General features: G+C 40.1%; 1 protein-coding gene across 1 annotated transcript in view; it reads left to right on the top strand.

Annotated features, from left to right (window-relative positions):
* Positions 1 to 14414, top strand: part of slc16a10 (solute carrier family 16 member 10) — a 28332-nt gene that overhangs the window by 10559 nt on the left and 3359 nt on the right. The window contains exons 2-5 of the mRNA XM_058072318.1: positions 4139 to 4283; positions 7391 to 7814; positions 12820 to 12963; positions 13991 to 14219. Coding sequence (XP_057928301.1) covers positions 4139 to 4283; positions 7391 to 7814; positions 12820 to 12963; positions 13991 to 14219 — 942 coding nt within the window. The remainder of the gene's footprint in view (positions 1 to 4138; positions 4284 to 7390; positions 7815 to 12819; positions 12964 to 13990; positions 14220 to 14414) is intronic.

Here is a 14414-nt window from a genome sequence, read left to right as displayed (position 1 = left end):
CACCCATCGGAATCCTATTATATGTTCATTTGGATTGGCACTTTTCTTTCGGAATGAGGTGTATACAAAGCAAAGTAAATTTTTAGTGTTTAATCGTGCTTTATTCCTACTTTCTTATATTTTATTTTATTTTTTTGTGCCATACCGACTCCTTAAAAAAGTATGCAGCTCTTATCTTGCATGTTGCCGGAGACTCATTCATTCAAGGCTCCATTGTTTACACTCGGGACTAGCCGTTAGCTTTGAGCCACACAACCCTTCGCTATGCCAAGCAACCGAAGATCCCTACGGAGAAGGAGGAGAGGCCGCATAGCGGGAGTGAAGCGCCGACAGCGGAAAAGATGGGATAAACCATGTTTACTGTCTGTCATCATGGTGCACGTGAGATCTCTCCCCAAAGGCACCAACCCGGCTCCTCTAACCGCTGGACTCCCGTCAGTGCAGCTTGATTAAGACTGAAGATTATGTTTTATTTTTTTCTAAAAGAGAATGGAATATTTATAGGGTGGAGCGAGGGGAAGGATACTGCATTTTGGAATGCATCTTCTGAAAGCCTTCAATTTCTATTTTAGTTGATTTAACCAATTTTAACCTTGAAAATGCTTAAATTGAGCAAAAAATAAGTAAAATTTGCTTATTTTCAAAATAATAATAATAATTATTATTATTATTAAATATAAATAAATAAAGCCTTAAATTTCTATTTTAGTTGATTTAAACATTTGTAACCATAAATGCTTCAATTGAGCAAAAAATAAGTAAAATTTGCTTATTTTCTAAATAATAATAATAATTATTAAATGTAAATAAATAAAGCCTTAAATTTCTATCTTAGTTGGGGTAAACATTTTTAATCTTCTGCTTAAATTATGCAAAAAATAAGTAACATATCCTTGTTTTCAAAATAATAATATAATAATTATTAAATATAAATAAAAAATAAATAAATAAAGCCTTAAATTTCTATTTTAGTTGATTTAAACATTTTTAACCTTGAAAATGCTTAAATTATGCAAAAAATAAAAAAGTAACATATGCTTATTTTCAAAACAATAATAATTATTATTATTAAATATACATAAATAAATAGATAAAAAAAACTATAAATCATCATCAATTAATATATTTTTGATAAACCATGATATAATGACGTCATAAAATTAGAAGTGCAAATTGTAGAAGGCTGCAGTTGGTGCGTTCCCGTGAGGTTTCGCAGGTTCACATTGAAGGATTTCTAGCGATTCCAAGAAAGTGGTCCATGACTTCAAGTCAGGCTGGCGGTGAATGCTGGATGTCATTTCGACGGAAGCGCTCCTTGCGTTGATTCTTTTTTTTTTTTTTTTTTTAGAATTCCTCTTTGTCTGCAGCCTCCTGTAAATGACTTTTGCAGGAGTACCAACAAATGAAACAATAACAGCAATTTCCTGTTGTCTTTGAGGGATTGTGCATGGCTATTTATGACACGATGTAGCTTCAAGCAGGATGATATCCACACATGAGAGGGAGAACCGGCTACCACATTTACTTGAAATCTCCTTGACTCCAGTGCTTGAAATGAGCAGCATCCATCCGAGTCCCCTTGGCCTAGCCTAGTCGTGTCTCATGCTATAATTGAAAAACATATTTGTTATTTGACAAATTAAAGTGGACCTATTGTGCTATTGTGCCCCATTGTATTGAGTTGTGGACTCCTATAGAGCAGCCACACACAATAACCAGCACAGAAAGCGTTGTAGTTCTTCCAGAATCTGCACCTATTCAGCTGTAATTTATTTGGATTTTGTGGTTCCTGTGAAAACGGTCTGTTTTAATGTATTCCACCCACGGCCCGCCAACTGGCACGCATACTCTGCTGTGGCTGGTCACACCCCCGAGCGCATACAAAGAGTTCCGGTTTATCGGAATTGATAAAATGGCGATTTCGGCCACTGTCGGGTGCATAGAAAGACTTTCGGTTCTTCTGAAAACTTCCGACTTCTGGAAAAGCGGGGCTCTTGTGTACCCACAGGAACATCAGTTTTGACAAAGACGCAAACACACAAAATGAATGTAATAAGCATAGGCGAGTAACTAGCTCCTCGCCAGTTACGCATATTAACCGTTGCCTTTTGTAAAAAAAAAATCAGCAAAAATGTTTTAAAAAAACATCTGAAAAAGAGATGTCATTGCGGCATTTGGAGCCACCAATGAACATAAAATGCATGTTTTTTGGAATGTGGGAGGAAACCTGAGTACCCGGAGAAAACCCACCCATGCACGGGGAAACTCCGCACCGAGATGCCTTTCTCTGTGACTGTACCAGTTTCCAATATGAGAGTGATTGATCCAGCAATAACAGTAACCTGACACACTGCTGTCCTCTTACTCAGGTGAAAAACAAACATTACAGCTACTCCTCTTGTTTAGTCCGGGGGAGTTTTAACTCTCCTTTCCTTTGTTGTGTATATGCAGGCCTGCACTTGTCATTGTAACACGTTTGCTGGTGTCTGGCACACATAGAAGGTGTAAAATCAGGGGGCTGAAGAAAGCTGCAGGCAAACAGGCGTTGGCAGCCATCATCTAATATGGTTAAATGGCTCGCTGCTGTGCTTGTTTCTCTCTTCTCTGTCTTATTGTTGGCTCTCACGTGTCGTGCAAGCTCAGTGTGTGTCAGAACATGTCTGCCTGTGGGTGACCTCATATCGCAGGGGTGTCCAGAACCTTTTCCCACAAGGGACCACTGAAAAATGAAAAGCCCCCCTCTCACCCAAAGATGGCCTGGATAGGCTCCTGCATACCCAAATGAGGCAGAGTGGCGTAGAAAATGGAAGGATTAATCATAGATTTGTCGATTAATTGTTACTTCTTTTAACATTTTTAAACTTTATGCTACTAAAATTACATTTTTTGTCCTATTTTTTTGTGTCCTTATGACAAACTTTTTTCATTTAAAAGGACTGTTGATGTTTTTTTTGCATCACAAAATGTTTTGGACCACATTTTTGCCACCCTTGTCTTTGCGACTTCTCTGTCCAGATAGCATCCAGTGTTTCAAGTATTTCCTGGATTGCAAACCACTCTAACTGCCAGTAATGTTTGCTCAATATCATCTGCAAATATTTTTTTTTTCCGATGGCAAAGCCTTGGTGGAGTTCAGGACAAAGGCAAGGTATTTTGTCCAATACAATGTCCAACTCTGTGAAGGAACTACTCCACCCCCCTTTAAGACAGCCTCCCGTGCAGCATTTCACTCGCGTATGCAAGTGGAAATTAGAGTGTGAATGTGAAAATGATTTGCACACGGCGTGTCCAGTGACTATATATTCTAACATCGTTGTTAGCAAAATATCAATTCCCCCACCCTGACAAGCACAATAACCAGACACAGATTGCTTTTCTACCCTCATCACACCCATAGCGTTTACTATCAAGGTCGTCATTCCTATTGTGAGTGGGTTTGGGCCATATGGACCATAACAATATAATCTGTAATTAAATCCACATTTATTTGTAACAAAATTTGTAACATTTATTATGGTCCAACAAACTTGTCATGTTGCCGCCTTTTACCGTCGCCGTCAAACTTTGCATGTTATGGTTTCTTGCTGCACATCTGCTCCGTCAAAACCAAACCACTTCCACATTGCAGCGGCACCTCCTTGTTTAGCAGCAAGCATCTGTGCTATGATGCATTCAAGGACTGACTCGACGCTCAAGGAAAAAATATGTTAGCAAGCTGTACATTTTAGCAACGTATTGATTAGATTCAGGCTAGAAAACATTTTGCGACATCGTATGCATCGACGTGAGTGAATGTATGGGAAATAGTGTGGTATCTTCCTAGCAACTTGTGTACTTAGTCTTTTCCTGATCACTCCTTCCTGTCCTTAAAGTGTGTCTTCCTGCTCTTATGAAAATGATAAAGCAAAAAATGAAACATAAACAACATCATCAGGATGATTGATGAACAATGGCTAAAAAAGGCTACCGCATGATGATATCTGCCGCCTGGTTGCTATAGTAAATCGAGTGTATTGATTGTGTTTATACAGTATACTGACAGTACAGTCCTTGTGTGTGTGTGTGTGGATACAGTGCTCTAATACAGCATTCAAACCTCCTGACTGACTGACTGTTTTTTTTCATTTCTGTTTTGCAGCGTGGGTGGGCTCCCTCTCCATGGGGATGATCTTCTTCTGCTCGCCCATTGTCAGCGTCTTTACCGATATCCTCGGATGCAGGATCACCGCCGTCGGAGGCGCCGCCGTCGGCCTGGTGGGCCTCCTGGCCAGCTCTTTTGTCACGTAAGGAGAAAAAGCTTATAAGTGACACAATCACTAAACGGCCCTGAGGTTGAACTTAGTTTAGTGAGAGACCATTTTAGCATGGCTGCATCCTTTTTTAATCAACTGAAAGATAGTTAGACAGATGGTCAAAATATTTCTGTATTATATGATAGTGTAGGTCTAGTGGTTAGCGCGCAGACCTCACAGCTAGGAGACTAGGGTTCAATTCCACCCTCTGCCATCTCTCTGTGTGGAGTTTCCCCGTGCATGCGTGGGTTTTCTCCGGGTACTCCGGTTTTCTCCCACATTCCAAAAACATGCTAGGTTAATTGGCCACTCCAAATTGCCCATAGGTATGAATGTGAGTGTGAATGGTTGTTTGTCTATATGTGCCCTGTGATTGGCTGGCCACCAGCAGGATAGGCTCCAGCAACCCCCGTGACCCTCATGAGGAAAAGCAGTAGAAAATGAATGAATGAAGTCATGTTAACAGCTTTTTTTTGTCTTTTTATACAAATTTTTGTTCTAATTGAAATACTGTGCCGCTGTGCCGTGAGGAAACGATAGCTCTTTCTTTGAATGGAGCCAATCACGAGCGATGAGAAAACTCACAATGAGCTTAAACGAGAGGTCACAGGAGGTCATTACTCAATAACAGTCTGACTCACGGCGTCATTTTACAAAGAATGCTAAAATCATCACACAACAACCCTGTGAGTCAGATTGTTGCATTGAGTCAGGACTCTCGCTCGGGATCGGCTCTTGTCAAATAAAGAGCTACCTGGTTCTCACGGACTTGTGATCGCCACAATATGCTGTTTTATGACGTAAACAATGCAAAAACTAAAATCTGGGGATATCAGCGGAACTATTTGATATCCGCAACATATTTTTTTTCTATATAAAAATGCTGTATACAACACAAATTTGGTTGCTGGAGCCTATCCCAGCTGTCTTCGGGCGAGAGGCGGAGTACTAAACATAGACAAATCCATTCATGAGTCAGACATGAGGCAGGTCATGTCCTCAACCAGAAAAATACAATAAAAATTTATAAAAAAAATTTAGATAAATAGGTACACGGACACTTTTAATGGTTGATCACGTCACTGGGTTAAAGTTCCTTTTTGGAGAGCTTTAGCGGTAGAGGAGTGATACTTCCAGCGTTTGAACAGGTAAATGTTAGCTTTCAAGTTAGTCCAATTTTGTTGCATTAGCGTGTGATTTTATGACATTATTCATAGCATATGCTGGCCTCTGACTCGTCATTTGCTCATTTAAGTGCTGTCCTGAAATGTTCCCTGAAATTGGTTATATTTAGCTTTTAGCTCACATTCTTCTATTTATGTGATACTAAGGAATGACTATAAATGTTGTTTTGATGGTGACGCTTTTCCATGTGCTCCTTAGGTGACGTGAACGTTTGTAAGATTACGAGAGAATGTTGTTAATAATATCCTGGTATCTGGTATACATATCTATACATATGTAGTTATGGTAAACGCTGCAGGAATATCTGATCCTCATAAAGCAGCGGAGCCTTCACCTCTAAAAAACCTTTGAAGCGGGGGTTGGCAAAAACCAACCCAATGCAGAAGTTCTTCATTCATTCATTTTCTACCGCTAATCTTCACGAGTGTGGCGGGGGTGCTGGAGCCTATCCCGGCTGTCTTCCGGCGAGAGGCAGGGTACACCCTGGACTGGTGGCTGGCCAATCACAGGGCACATATAGACAAACAACCATTCACACTCACATTCATACCTATGGACAATTTGGAGTGGCCAATTAACCTAGCATGTTTTTGGAATGTGGGAGGAAACCCACGCATGCACGGGGTCTCAAACACACGGCCCGCGGGCCAAATGTGGCCCGCAGGACACTAGTTTGAGTCCCCCACCTTGATATGAAAGTTTAATGTTAGTGCGGCCCGCGCAAGTTTGATATGGGTGCTGTATGGTATCATGTACCCAGAAAAAATTATTACATTTGATTAATGTTCATGTTAGAGGTTAAATAACTGTTAATAGTTATTCTCCCTATCCGTGTGGAAGTGGTAAGTTTTTGGCTTTTTAAATTTAAAGGAAATAACTTGGAGGGTACCGTTTAGGTCACTAGCTCTCTAGTTTGTGAGTTAGCATGTGTCTCAAGACCCTGCAGTTGCGCAATATGTTGTAAATAAAAAGAGTATAAATGTGACGGTAGTCGTGTTTTGTCATGTCTACAGGGCTCTAATAATGCTTTGTTCATTTTAATCTGAAAAAAATAATTTGTCTCCTCACCAACTATATGTGGTTTCTTAAGTCTTTATTATTTGCCGTTTTATTGTTATTATTATATTTATTTATTTATTACTGATTGATTGATTTTCTTTATTCTTGGTTTGTTTATTTATGTTTCATCTTATTTTGTATAGAAAATTAAAAAGTAAGATATTTGAGAACAGTGGAATGTTTTATCAGAGCTTTTCTTGTAGAAAATCCAAACCAAGGCAAAGTTTATTAATTTTTCTGTTTTTAATAAATGCGTTTTTTGTTTTTTTTTGGAAAACCTGATGCGGCCCAGTCTCGCCCAGACCCTAGCTCCAGTGGCCCCCCAAGTAAATTGAGTTTGAGACCCCAAGAGTCATGCTGTTGGCCAAGTCTTCTGCCTGGTACTTGATCAGGAAATGTGTGAATTCCGCCATTTTTACTGAAGAAAATGTTTCTAATACACTTCAATGGACAGTATTTATATGATCTCTTTTGTAGTTTTCTTTTTGAATTGTCTCAAATTGGCCGCACATTGAAACGGCCTTTCTTTGAAGTGTTATTAATAAGTCATGAGATACGTCCCGCTTATCAAGTGTTTGTTTAACGTTGTCACGTTTACTCTTGTCTTGTGCAGCTGAAAGTGCAAGGTGCGGAATTCCTCGGTCATGTGACTTACCACTGGGATTTATTTACCCAATCGGGACTTTGGAACACTTTTTTTTATTTTATTTATGTGGACATCCAGTAGTGAAATAAAATTTGAATGCAGGACATTTTAGTCAGACGTTACACAAAAATACAGTCTCTTTTTCAAGTCAGCTAGTGGGCATGAACGTGTTCCACTGTAATCATGTTGCATACTGATCTCCTTGCAGGTCCCTGGGCCCCATGTACTTCACCTACGGCATTGTGTTTTCCTGCGGCTGCTCTTTTGCTTACCAGCCCAGCTTGGTCATCCTGGGCCACTACTTCAAGAAACGTCTGGGCCTGGTGAACGGCATCGTTACCGCCGGCAGCAGCATCTTCACCATCACGCTCCCCTTCTTGCTGTCGGGGCTGCTGGACAGAGTGGGCCTGCAGAACACCATGCGCATCCTCTGCATCCTCATGTTTGTGCTCATGCTGGCAGGCTTCACCTACAAGCCCCTACTGCCCGTCAAGCCCAGAAGCACCGGTGGTTTTTGTCCGCCCGTGAGCCAGATCTTCAATTTCAACATTTGGAAGTCTGTGGGGTATCGCATATGGGCTTTCGGCATCCCAGCGGCGCTTTATGGCTACTTTGTGCCTTACGTTCATCTGGTAAGTTTATTGTTTTTGCTCGTCTCCTTGTATGCTCTAATCACAACTCCTGCTGCAGCACATTACCGCTAAACACCAGGAATGCAAGCTGTGATTTCCTCGTATCCCAGATGCTTGGCAAGACAGAGGAATGAAGTTCAGAGATCACTGGAGGAGGTTCACAACTGTCACAATGACCAATGAGGGTTTCAAATAGGTCCAGATACATAACATCGCCTCAAGTTGAGGTCTGGTCTGGTCGGCCACGCCGACGGAGAGTGGGAGTATCAAGCGGGTGGGGCGGGGTGGGGTGGGAATAGGGGGCATATTTTTCTTCTTTCCTCGTAACTTCCACTCATCTCCCTGTCCTCTTTATCTGTATCTACCACTCCTTTCCACCTTCTTTCCATGTAACTTTCACTTATCTCAGGGCTCTTCTTTCCCCGTAACTTTCACTCATCTCGCTGTCCTCCTTATCTCTACCTATCACTCATTTCTTTCAATTATTTGTACAAATTACTGTTTATGCTGTACATTGTTCATATTTGATGGCATCTATTTATTCTCCACATTATTATTTATTGTTTATTATTATACGGGATCTATCTATCTAGCTATTTAGCTAGCTATCTCTCTCTCGCTATCTCTCATTTCTCTTCTTTCCCTCTAACTTTCACTTGTTTCGCTGTCCTCTTTATCCATACCTATCGCTTGTTCTACCGTCTTTTCCCATAACATTCACTCACCTTCTTTTCCCGTAACTCTCATTCGCTTTGCTGTCCTCTTTATTCTCTTTATTCTTATCTATCACTCATTTCCCTCTCCATTCCTTGGAACTTTCATTCGTCTCGCTGTCCTCATTAACCGTATCGATCACTACTTTCTCTCGTCTCTTTCCGTAGATTTCACTCATCTCGCTGTCCTCTTCCCCCCGTAACTTTCACTCGCTGTTTCTTTATTCTTATCTATCACTCATTTCTATCTTCTTTTCTTGTAACGTTCACTCGTCTCTCTGTCCTCTTTATCCGTATCTATCGCTCATTTCTATCTTCTTTCCTTGTAACGTTCACTCGTCTCGCTGTCCTCTTTATCCGTATTTATCACTCATTTCTATCTTCTTTCCTTGTAACTTTCACTCGTCTCGCTGTCCTCATTAACCGTATCGATCACTACTTTCTCTCGTCTCTTACCGTAGCTTTCACTCGTCTCGCTGTCCCCTTCCCCCATCACTATTTACACGTTAGTATCACGCTTAGCACTTTGTTCTCATGCGGATGTTTGTGCCACATAGAAATGTTGCAGCTTTCCAAATTGCATCATTACCGGCATTATATAACTGGGGAATTAATTATTTACAGTTATGAGTTCATACATTACACAAGATATGACTGGATATTTGTTTTAGGGAAGAGCTGGTGCCTATGTTGATATTGTAAGTTTCACTTACATACACAACCGGTTGTTACTGGTTCATTTGATTGAAGTGATGAAGTCAGTCTTTGTGTGTGGCCGCCTTCCTGAGAGAGACCTTAGGGTGCCTGTTATTGCGCTATGACGAAAATAGGGTCCTCAATTTGCAGCCAAGACCCTGTTCTGTAAACAGGTGTCACTTTCATTGACTCACTCTCAGTTTGGGCAACAAGATGGGGGAAACGTGGAGAAAACATCTTCATGGGAGCGCTGCGTTGCAGGGCTTCGATCCGGTTCTTTGGATATTTTGACTGTTAACTCGGTTATAGACCATCCTGTCCTAGGAGTCCCAGCCAACACGTCTCCAATATCCTACTACTCTAGACTGGAGTCCAACAGAGGCAGAGCTGCAGCCTCAGCGCCACCCCTCCGTTTGTGACAGAAAACAATAGGCTTTACAGGAGGAAAAAGGAGGATGAAACGTGTCGTATAACAGAGTTCTGTTTCCCAGGGAGACAACATGATCAGACCCAGACAGCAACAATAGCTTGTCATTTTGCCTAATACCTTTTAAAAGGGATTCACTGGCATATAATAAAGAGTAAGGAGTATCTGGAACCGCCATGCTGTGTATTAAATTATGTTGACGCCCCTTGGACTGGGGGACCAACGTTGACGTAAGCAGTTGTCGACTTAAACTACCCAAATCAAAACAGAAAGTCATCATGGCTTGCACATTTACTGGTAACTTTTGGCAAGACCAGTTGAAAAATTACAAGAATTTACATTTTGCACAGTTGGATCTTAAGGAGATTCTAAATAGAGCTTCAAAAAAGGGAGTGAAAACGGGAGTAAACCAAATTTTGGGGTAAGCATTAAAGCATTAAACTATCCTGAGGGTTATGGAACAAAAAAAAAATGTCACCGGCCCTGTGCCGGAGGATCCGATTCAATTTCTGTGCCGAACTGTACTACAAACTTAAGTCAATGAATTATTTTGGCCACTAGGTGTCACCAAAAAGACAAACACCACCCCACTTTGACTTAAAAGCAGCACTCTTAAATGATATAGAGCAGGGGTCTCAAACTCAATTTACCTGGGGGCCACTGGAGCTAGGGTCTGGGTGAAGCTGGGCCGCATCGGGTTTTCCCAAAAAAAAACAACACATTTATTAAAAACAGAAAAATTAATAAACTTTGCTTTGGCTTTGGTTCCGATTTTCTACAAGAAAAGCTCTGATAAAACATTCCACTGTTCTCAAATATCTTACTTTTTATTTTTGTACACAAAATAAGATCAAGAATAAAGAAAATCAATCAATCAGTAATAAATAAATATAATAATAATAATAAAACGGCAAATAATTAAAAATTAAGAAACCACATATAGTTGGTGGGTAGACAAATTATTTTTTTCAGATTAAAATGAACAAAGCATTATTAGAGCCCTGTAGACATGACAAAACACGACTATAGTCACATTTATACTCTTTTTATTTACAACATATTGCGCAACTGCAGGGTCTTGAGACACATGCTAACTCGCAAACTAGAGAGCTAGTGACCTAAACGGTAGCCTCCAAGTTATTTCCTTTAAACTTAATTAGCCAAAAACTTACCACTTCCACACGGATAGGGAGGATAACTATTAACAGTTATTTAACCTTTAACATGAACATTAATCAAACGTAATAATTTTTTCTGGGTACATGATACCATACAGCATCCATATCAAACTTGCGCAGGCCGCACTAACATTAAACTTTCATATCAAGGCGGGGGCCTCAAACTAGTGTCCTGCGGGCCACATTTGGCCCGCGGGCCACGTGTTTGAGACCCCTGTTAGTACTTGGCTCTTTTCTGACATTCCGTGTGACAGGTTCTACTTGTAGTTTGTTTGTTTTTTGTGTGATTTATTTTGGTACTTCCTTTTCCTGTTTGGCACCGCAACTTTGGTTTATGGACGCTAAGATCGATGTTACGGTGTTCCTTAATTGGTTTCAAAGGTTTCTACCATCTTACGTTTGTACTGTCATTGAACGTCTGTATTTTCCATGGACTTTGATTCCGCCGAGCATTAGTCTGAGCTCCTTGTATTTGGGAGTCGCACTGGTGTTCGTGCAATACATCCGAGGAGCAAATAACTTTTTATGTCTCCAGATATAACTTTTGGATACGGATGCCCCCTCTGAACATTACACGAAAAAAGAACAGAACGTTTTGCACAGCAAGGTCAGATTACCATCTCGAGTGATGTCTTTTGTGTATGTCTTGTGGGTGGGGTGCTGCTGGTAATACACCACAGGTACACAGACTCTCGGAGACGCTGAGTTTCAATAGTCATGGAGGGACATTGAATCTGTTCAGAGGGAAATATATTCTATATATTTCATTATATATAATATTGAAATTATATGTAAGTTGTATGTATTACTATAGTCACTAATACCAGTAATAGAAATTCATTACATTACCTTTACACTGCATGAAGTTAGCCATGGCATGTCCGACATGATGAAGTGGGTGTGAGTTCTCCTCACATTTGTTGTGGAAATGGTAAATTTTTGCCTTCTTGCTTCCATCATCTTTTGTGTCTCTTCTGTGATCCCGTAGCCTGCACAATGTGGTGTAAACAAAGAGTAATAGAAGTGTAAAGGTGACTATAGGGGTGTTATTTCATGTTTACAGGGCTCTAATAATGGTGAATTTAGAATTTTTTAATTGAAAATATTTTGTTTATTAACATTGAATCCTACTTTGCGGAATTTTTTTACGGCCACAATGTGGGAAACCAATGATCCCACTGCACAGCTTTGTTTTTGTATGTGAAACGTTGCCAGCAGGGAGGGTTGAGTTACTGTAACTAAACTCCCAAATCATCAACTGATAGCAAGGAAAGGCATCATTTTCTCTGGAAAGCCTGGAATTAATCGCACCGAATTGTTTACAAAATGTCCAAACACTGCATATTATTCTGTGTGCGATGTCCTGATGTAATGCGTATTTCTTTTCTCGCTGTGTTTGAGCTTAGCAGTTTGTCCTGGCCAACCACATTCCACCATAACCACATGATGTTTTCACCTGTTCTGTTGATAATTCCCGACAACCGTTTCCTTGATAACTGACGCTTTGCAACACGTGTTTATTAAAGATGGTGCATTGCGAGATCTAGTGGCGGGTTTTTATACAGTATATTTTCACAGCAGCTGCACGGTGGTTAATGTGCAGACCGCACAGCTAGGAGACCGGTGTCGATTCCACATTTGGCCATCTCTGTGTGGAGTTTGCATGTTCTCCCCTCGTGCATGCGTGGGTTTTCCTCCCACATTCCAAAAACATGCGAGGTTAATTGGCGACTCCAAATTGTCCATAGGTATGAATGTGAGTGTCAATGGTTGTTTGTCTATATGTGCCCTGTGATTGGCTGGCCACCAGTCCAGTGTGTACCCCGCCTCTCGCCCCAATACAGCTGGGATAGGCTCCAGCACCCCTGCGAGCTCATGAGTATAAGCGGTAGAAAATGAATGAATATTTTCCCAGCTGCTTATACATTTGATGCGTGTATACCGAATATCATAATCAAAGGATCTTCATTTCTTGGCTTTGTGTTCCACAGATGAAGCATGTGGAGGAGCGCTTTGGGGAGGATTCCAACAAAGAAGTTCTGCTCATGTGCATCGGCATCACATCCGGTGTAGGCCGTCTCATCTTTGGCAGGGTTGCGGACTACATTCACGGGGTCAACAAAGTCTACCTGCAGGTACGTGCAGGCACCTTTCAAAACAGAAAGGAGGGCCGCTTTGATATTTTGTACATATACTGTACTGTACTGTTTTCCCACATTTATGCTGTTTTTTTTCAAATGTTTTCACTTTCTTTTTAAGTAGTCTTCCTAAACTTTCTTCTCATAATTTTATTCCCATATTTTAAGTTTATTCACATAATATTATAGCTTTTCCTCCAACCCAATCTTCCAAAAATTACAACTTTATGTGGTTTTATTTAAAGAAAAAAATAATATTTCAATGCCAGGCTACTAAAATGACATTAATATTCCTGATTATATTACAAGTTTTATTTTTCGTAAAGTTGTGATGTTTTTTTTTTGTTACAGTGTGACATTTTTTGTTTTAATATTTTGACTTTATTCGTCTTTATTTTAAATTATTCTAAATTACAAAAATTCCAACATTTGGTTTTATTTAAAAAAAGAACATTATTTAATATTTCATTGCTATGCAACTAAATTGACATCATTTTTCCTGATAACATAATTTTACAAAACTTCCAACATTATTGGTTTTATTTAACAACAACAACAACAACAACAAACATATTTCTTTAATATTTCAACGCTGTGCTACTAAAATTACATTATTTTTCCTGGTAACATTACAAGTTTTTTCTCATATAATTGTGAAATTTTTTGTCGTTATAATGTGACATTTCTTCTTTTAATATTTTGACTTTATTCTCTGAAAATTACAGCTTTTTTTGCTTTAGTTTTTCAACTATTTCAATTATCTTCTGGTAAATATTCTTCTATTTTAGTCCCATAATATTTGGTCTTTATTTTTTTTTACTTACAACCTAATTTTACAAAAAATCCAACATTATTTGGTTTTATTGAAAAAAAAATTATTTAATATTTCAATGCTATGCTACTAAAATGACATCTTTTTCCTGATAATATTTTAGAAAATTGTGACTTTTTCCTTATTGTAATGTCACATTTTTTGATTGAATAACTGAACTGTTTACACACCACCTCCTCTTCATCTTCCAAGGTGACGTCCTTCTTTGTGATTGGCGTCATGTCCATGATGATCCCGCTGTGCAACATCTTTGGAGGACTGATTGCCGTGTGTCTGCTGATGGGGATGTTTGACGGCTGCTTCATCTGCATCATGGCTCCCATCGCCTTTGAGCTGGTCGGCCCCGCCGATGTCTCCCAAGCCATCGGCTTCCTCCTGGGCCTCATGTCTGTGCCCATGACCGTGGGGCCCCCAATTGCAGGTAACGCTCTTTGGGAGCGACTCAACTTGTAGTACAGTAATGCACAATGAGCACAACAAAAGCGCCTCCTGCACTAAAAGTGTTACATAGCGTCTGCATGCTCCCAAATCCGTACTGAGGAGGTACTCGTCCCCAAATTTGCCTGATGGACGAACACATCGCCAGCCTCAAACTCTCCACACTCACCAAGTGCTT

This window comes from Doryrhamphus excisus, chromosome 1, assembly GCF_030265055.1.
Source record: "Doryrhamphus excisus isolate RoL2022-K1 chromosome 1, RoL_Dexc_1.0, whole genome shotgun sequence".
NCBI classification, from domain to species: Eukaryota; Metazoa; Chordata; class Actinopteri; order Syngnathiformes; family Syngnathidae; genus Doryrhamphus; species Doryrhamphus excisus.
Note: the sequence above shows the minus strand (reverse complement) of the source record. Positions and strands in the feature narration are given on the sequence as shown.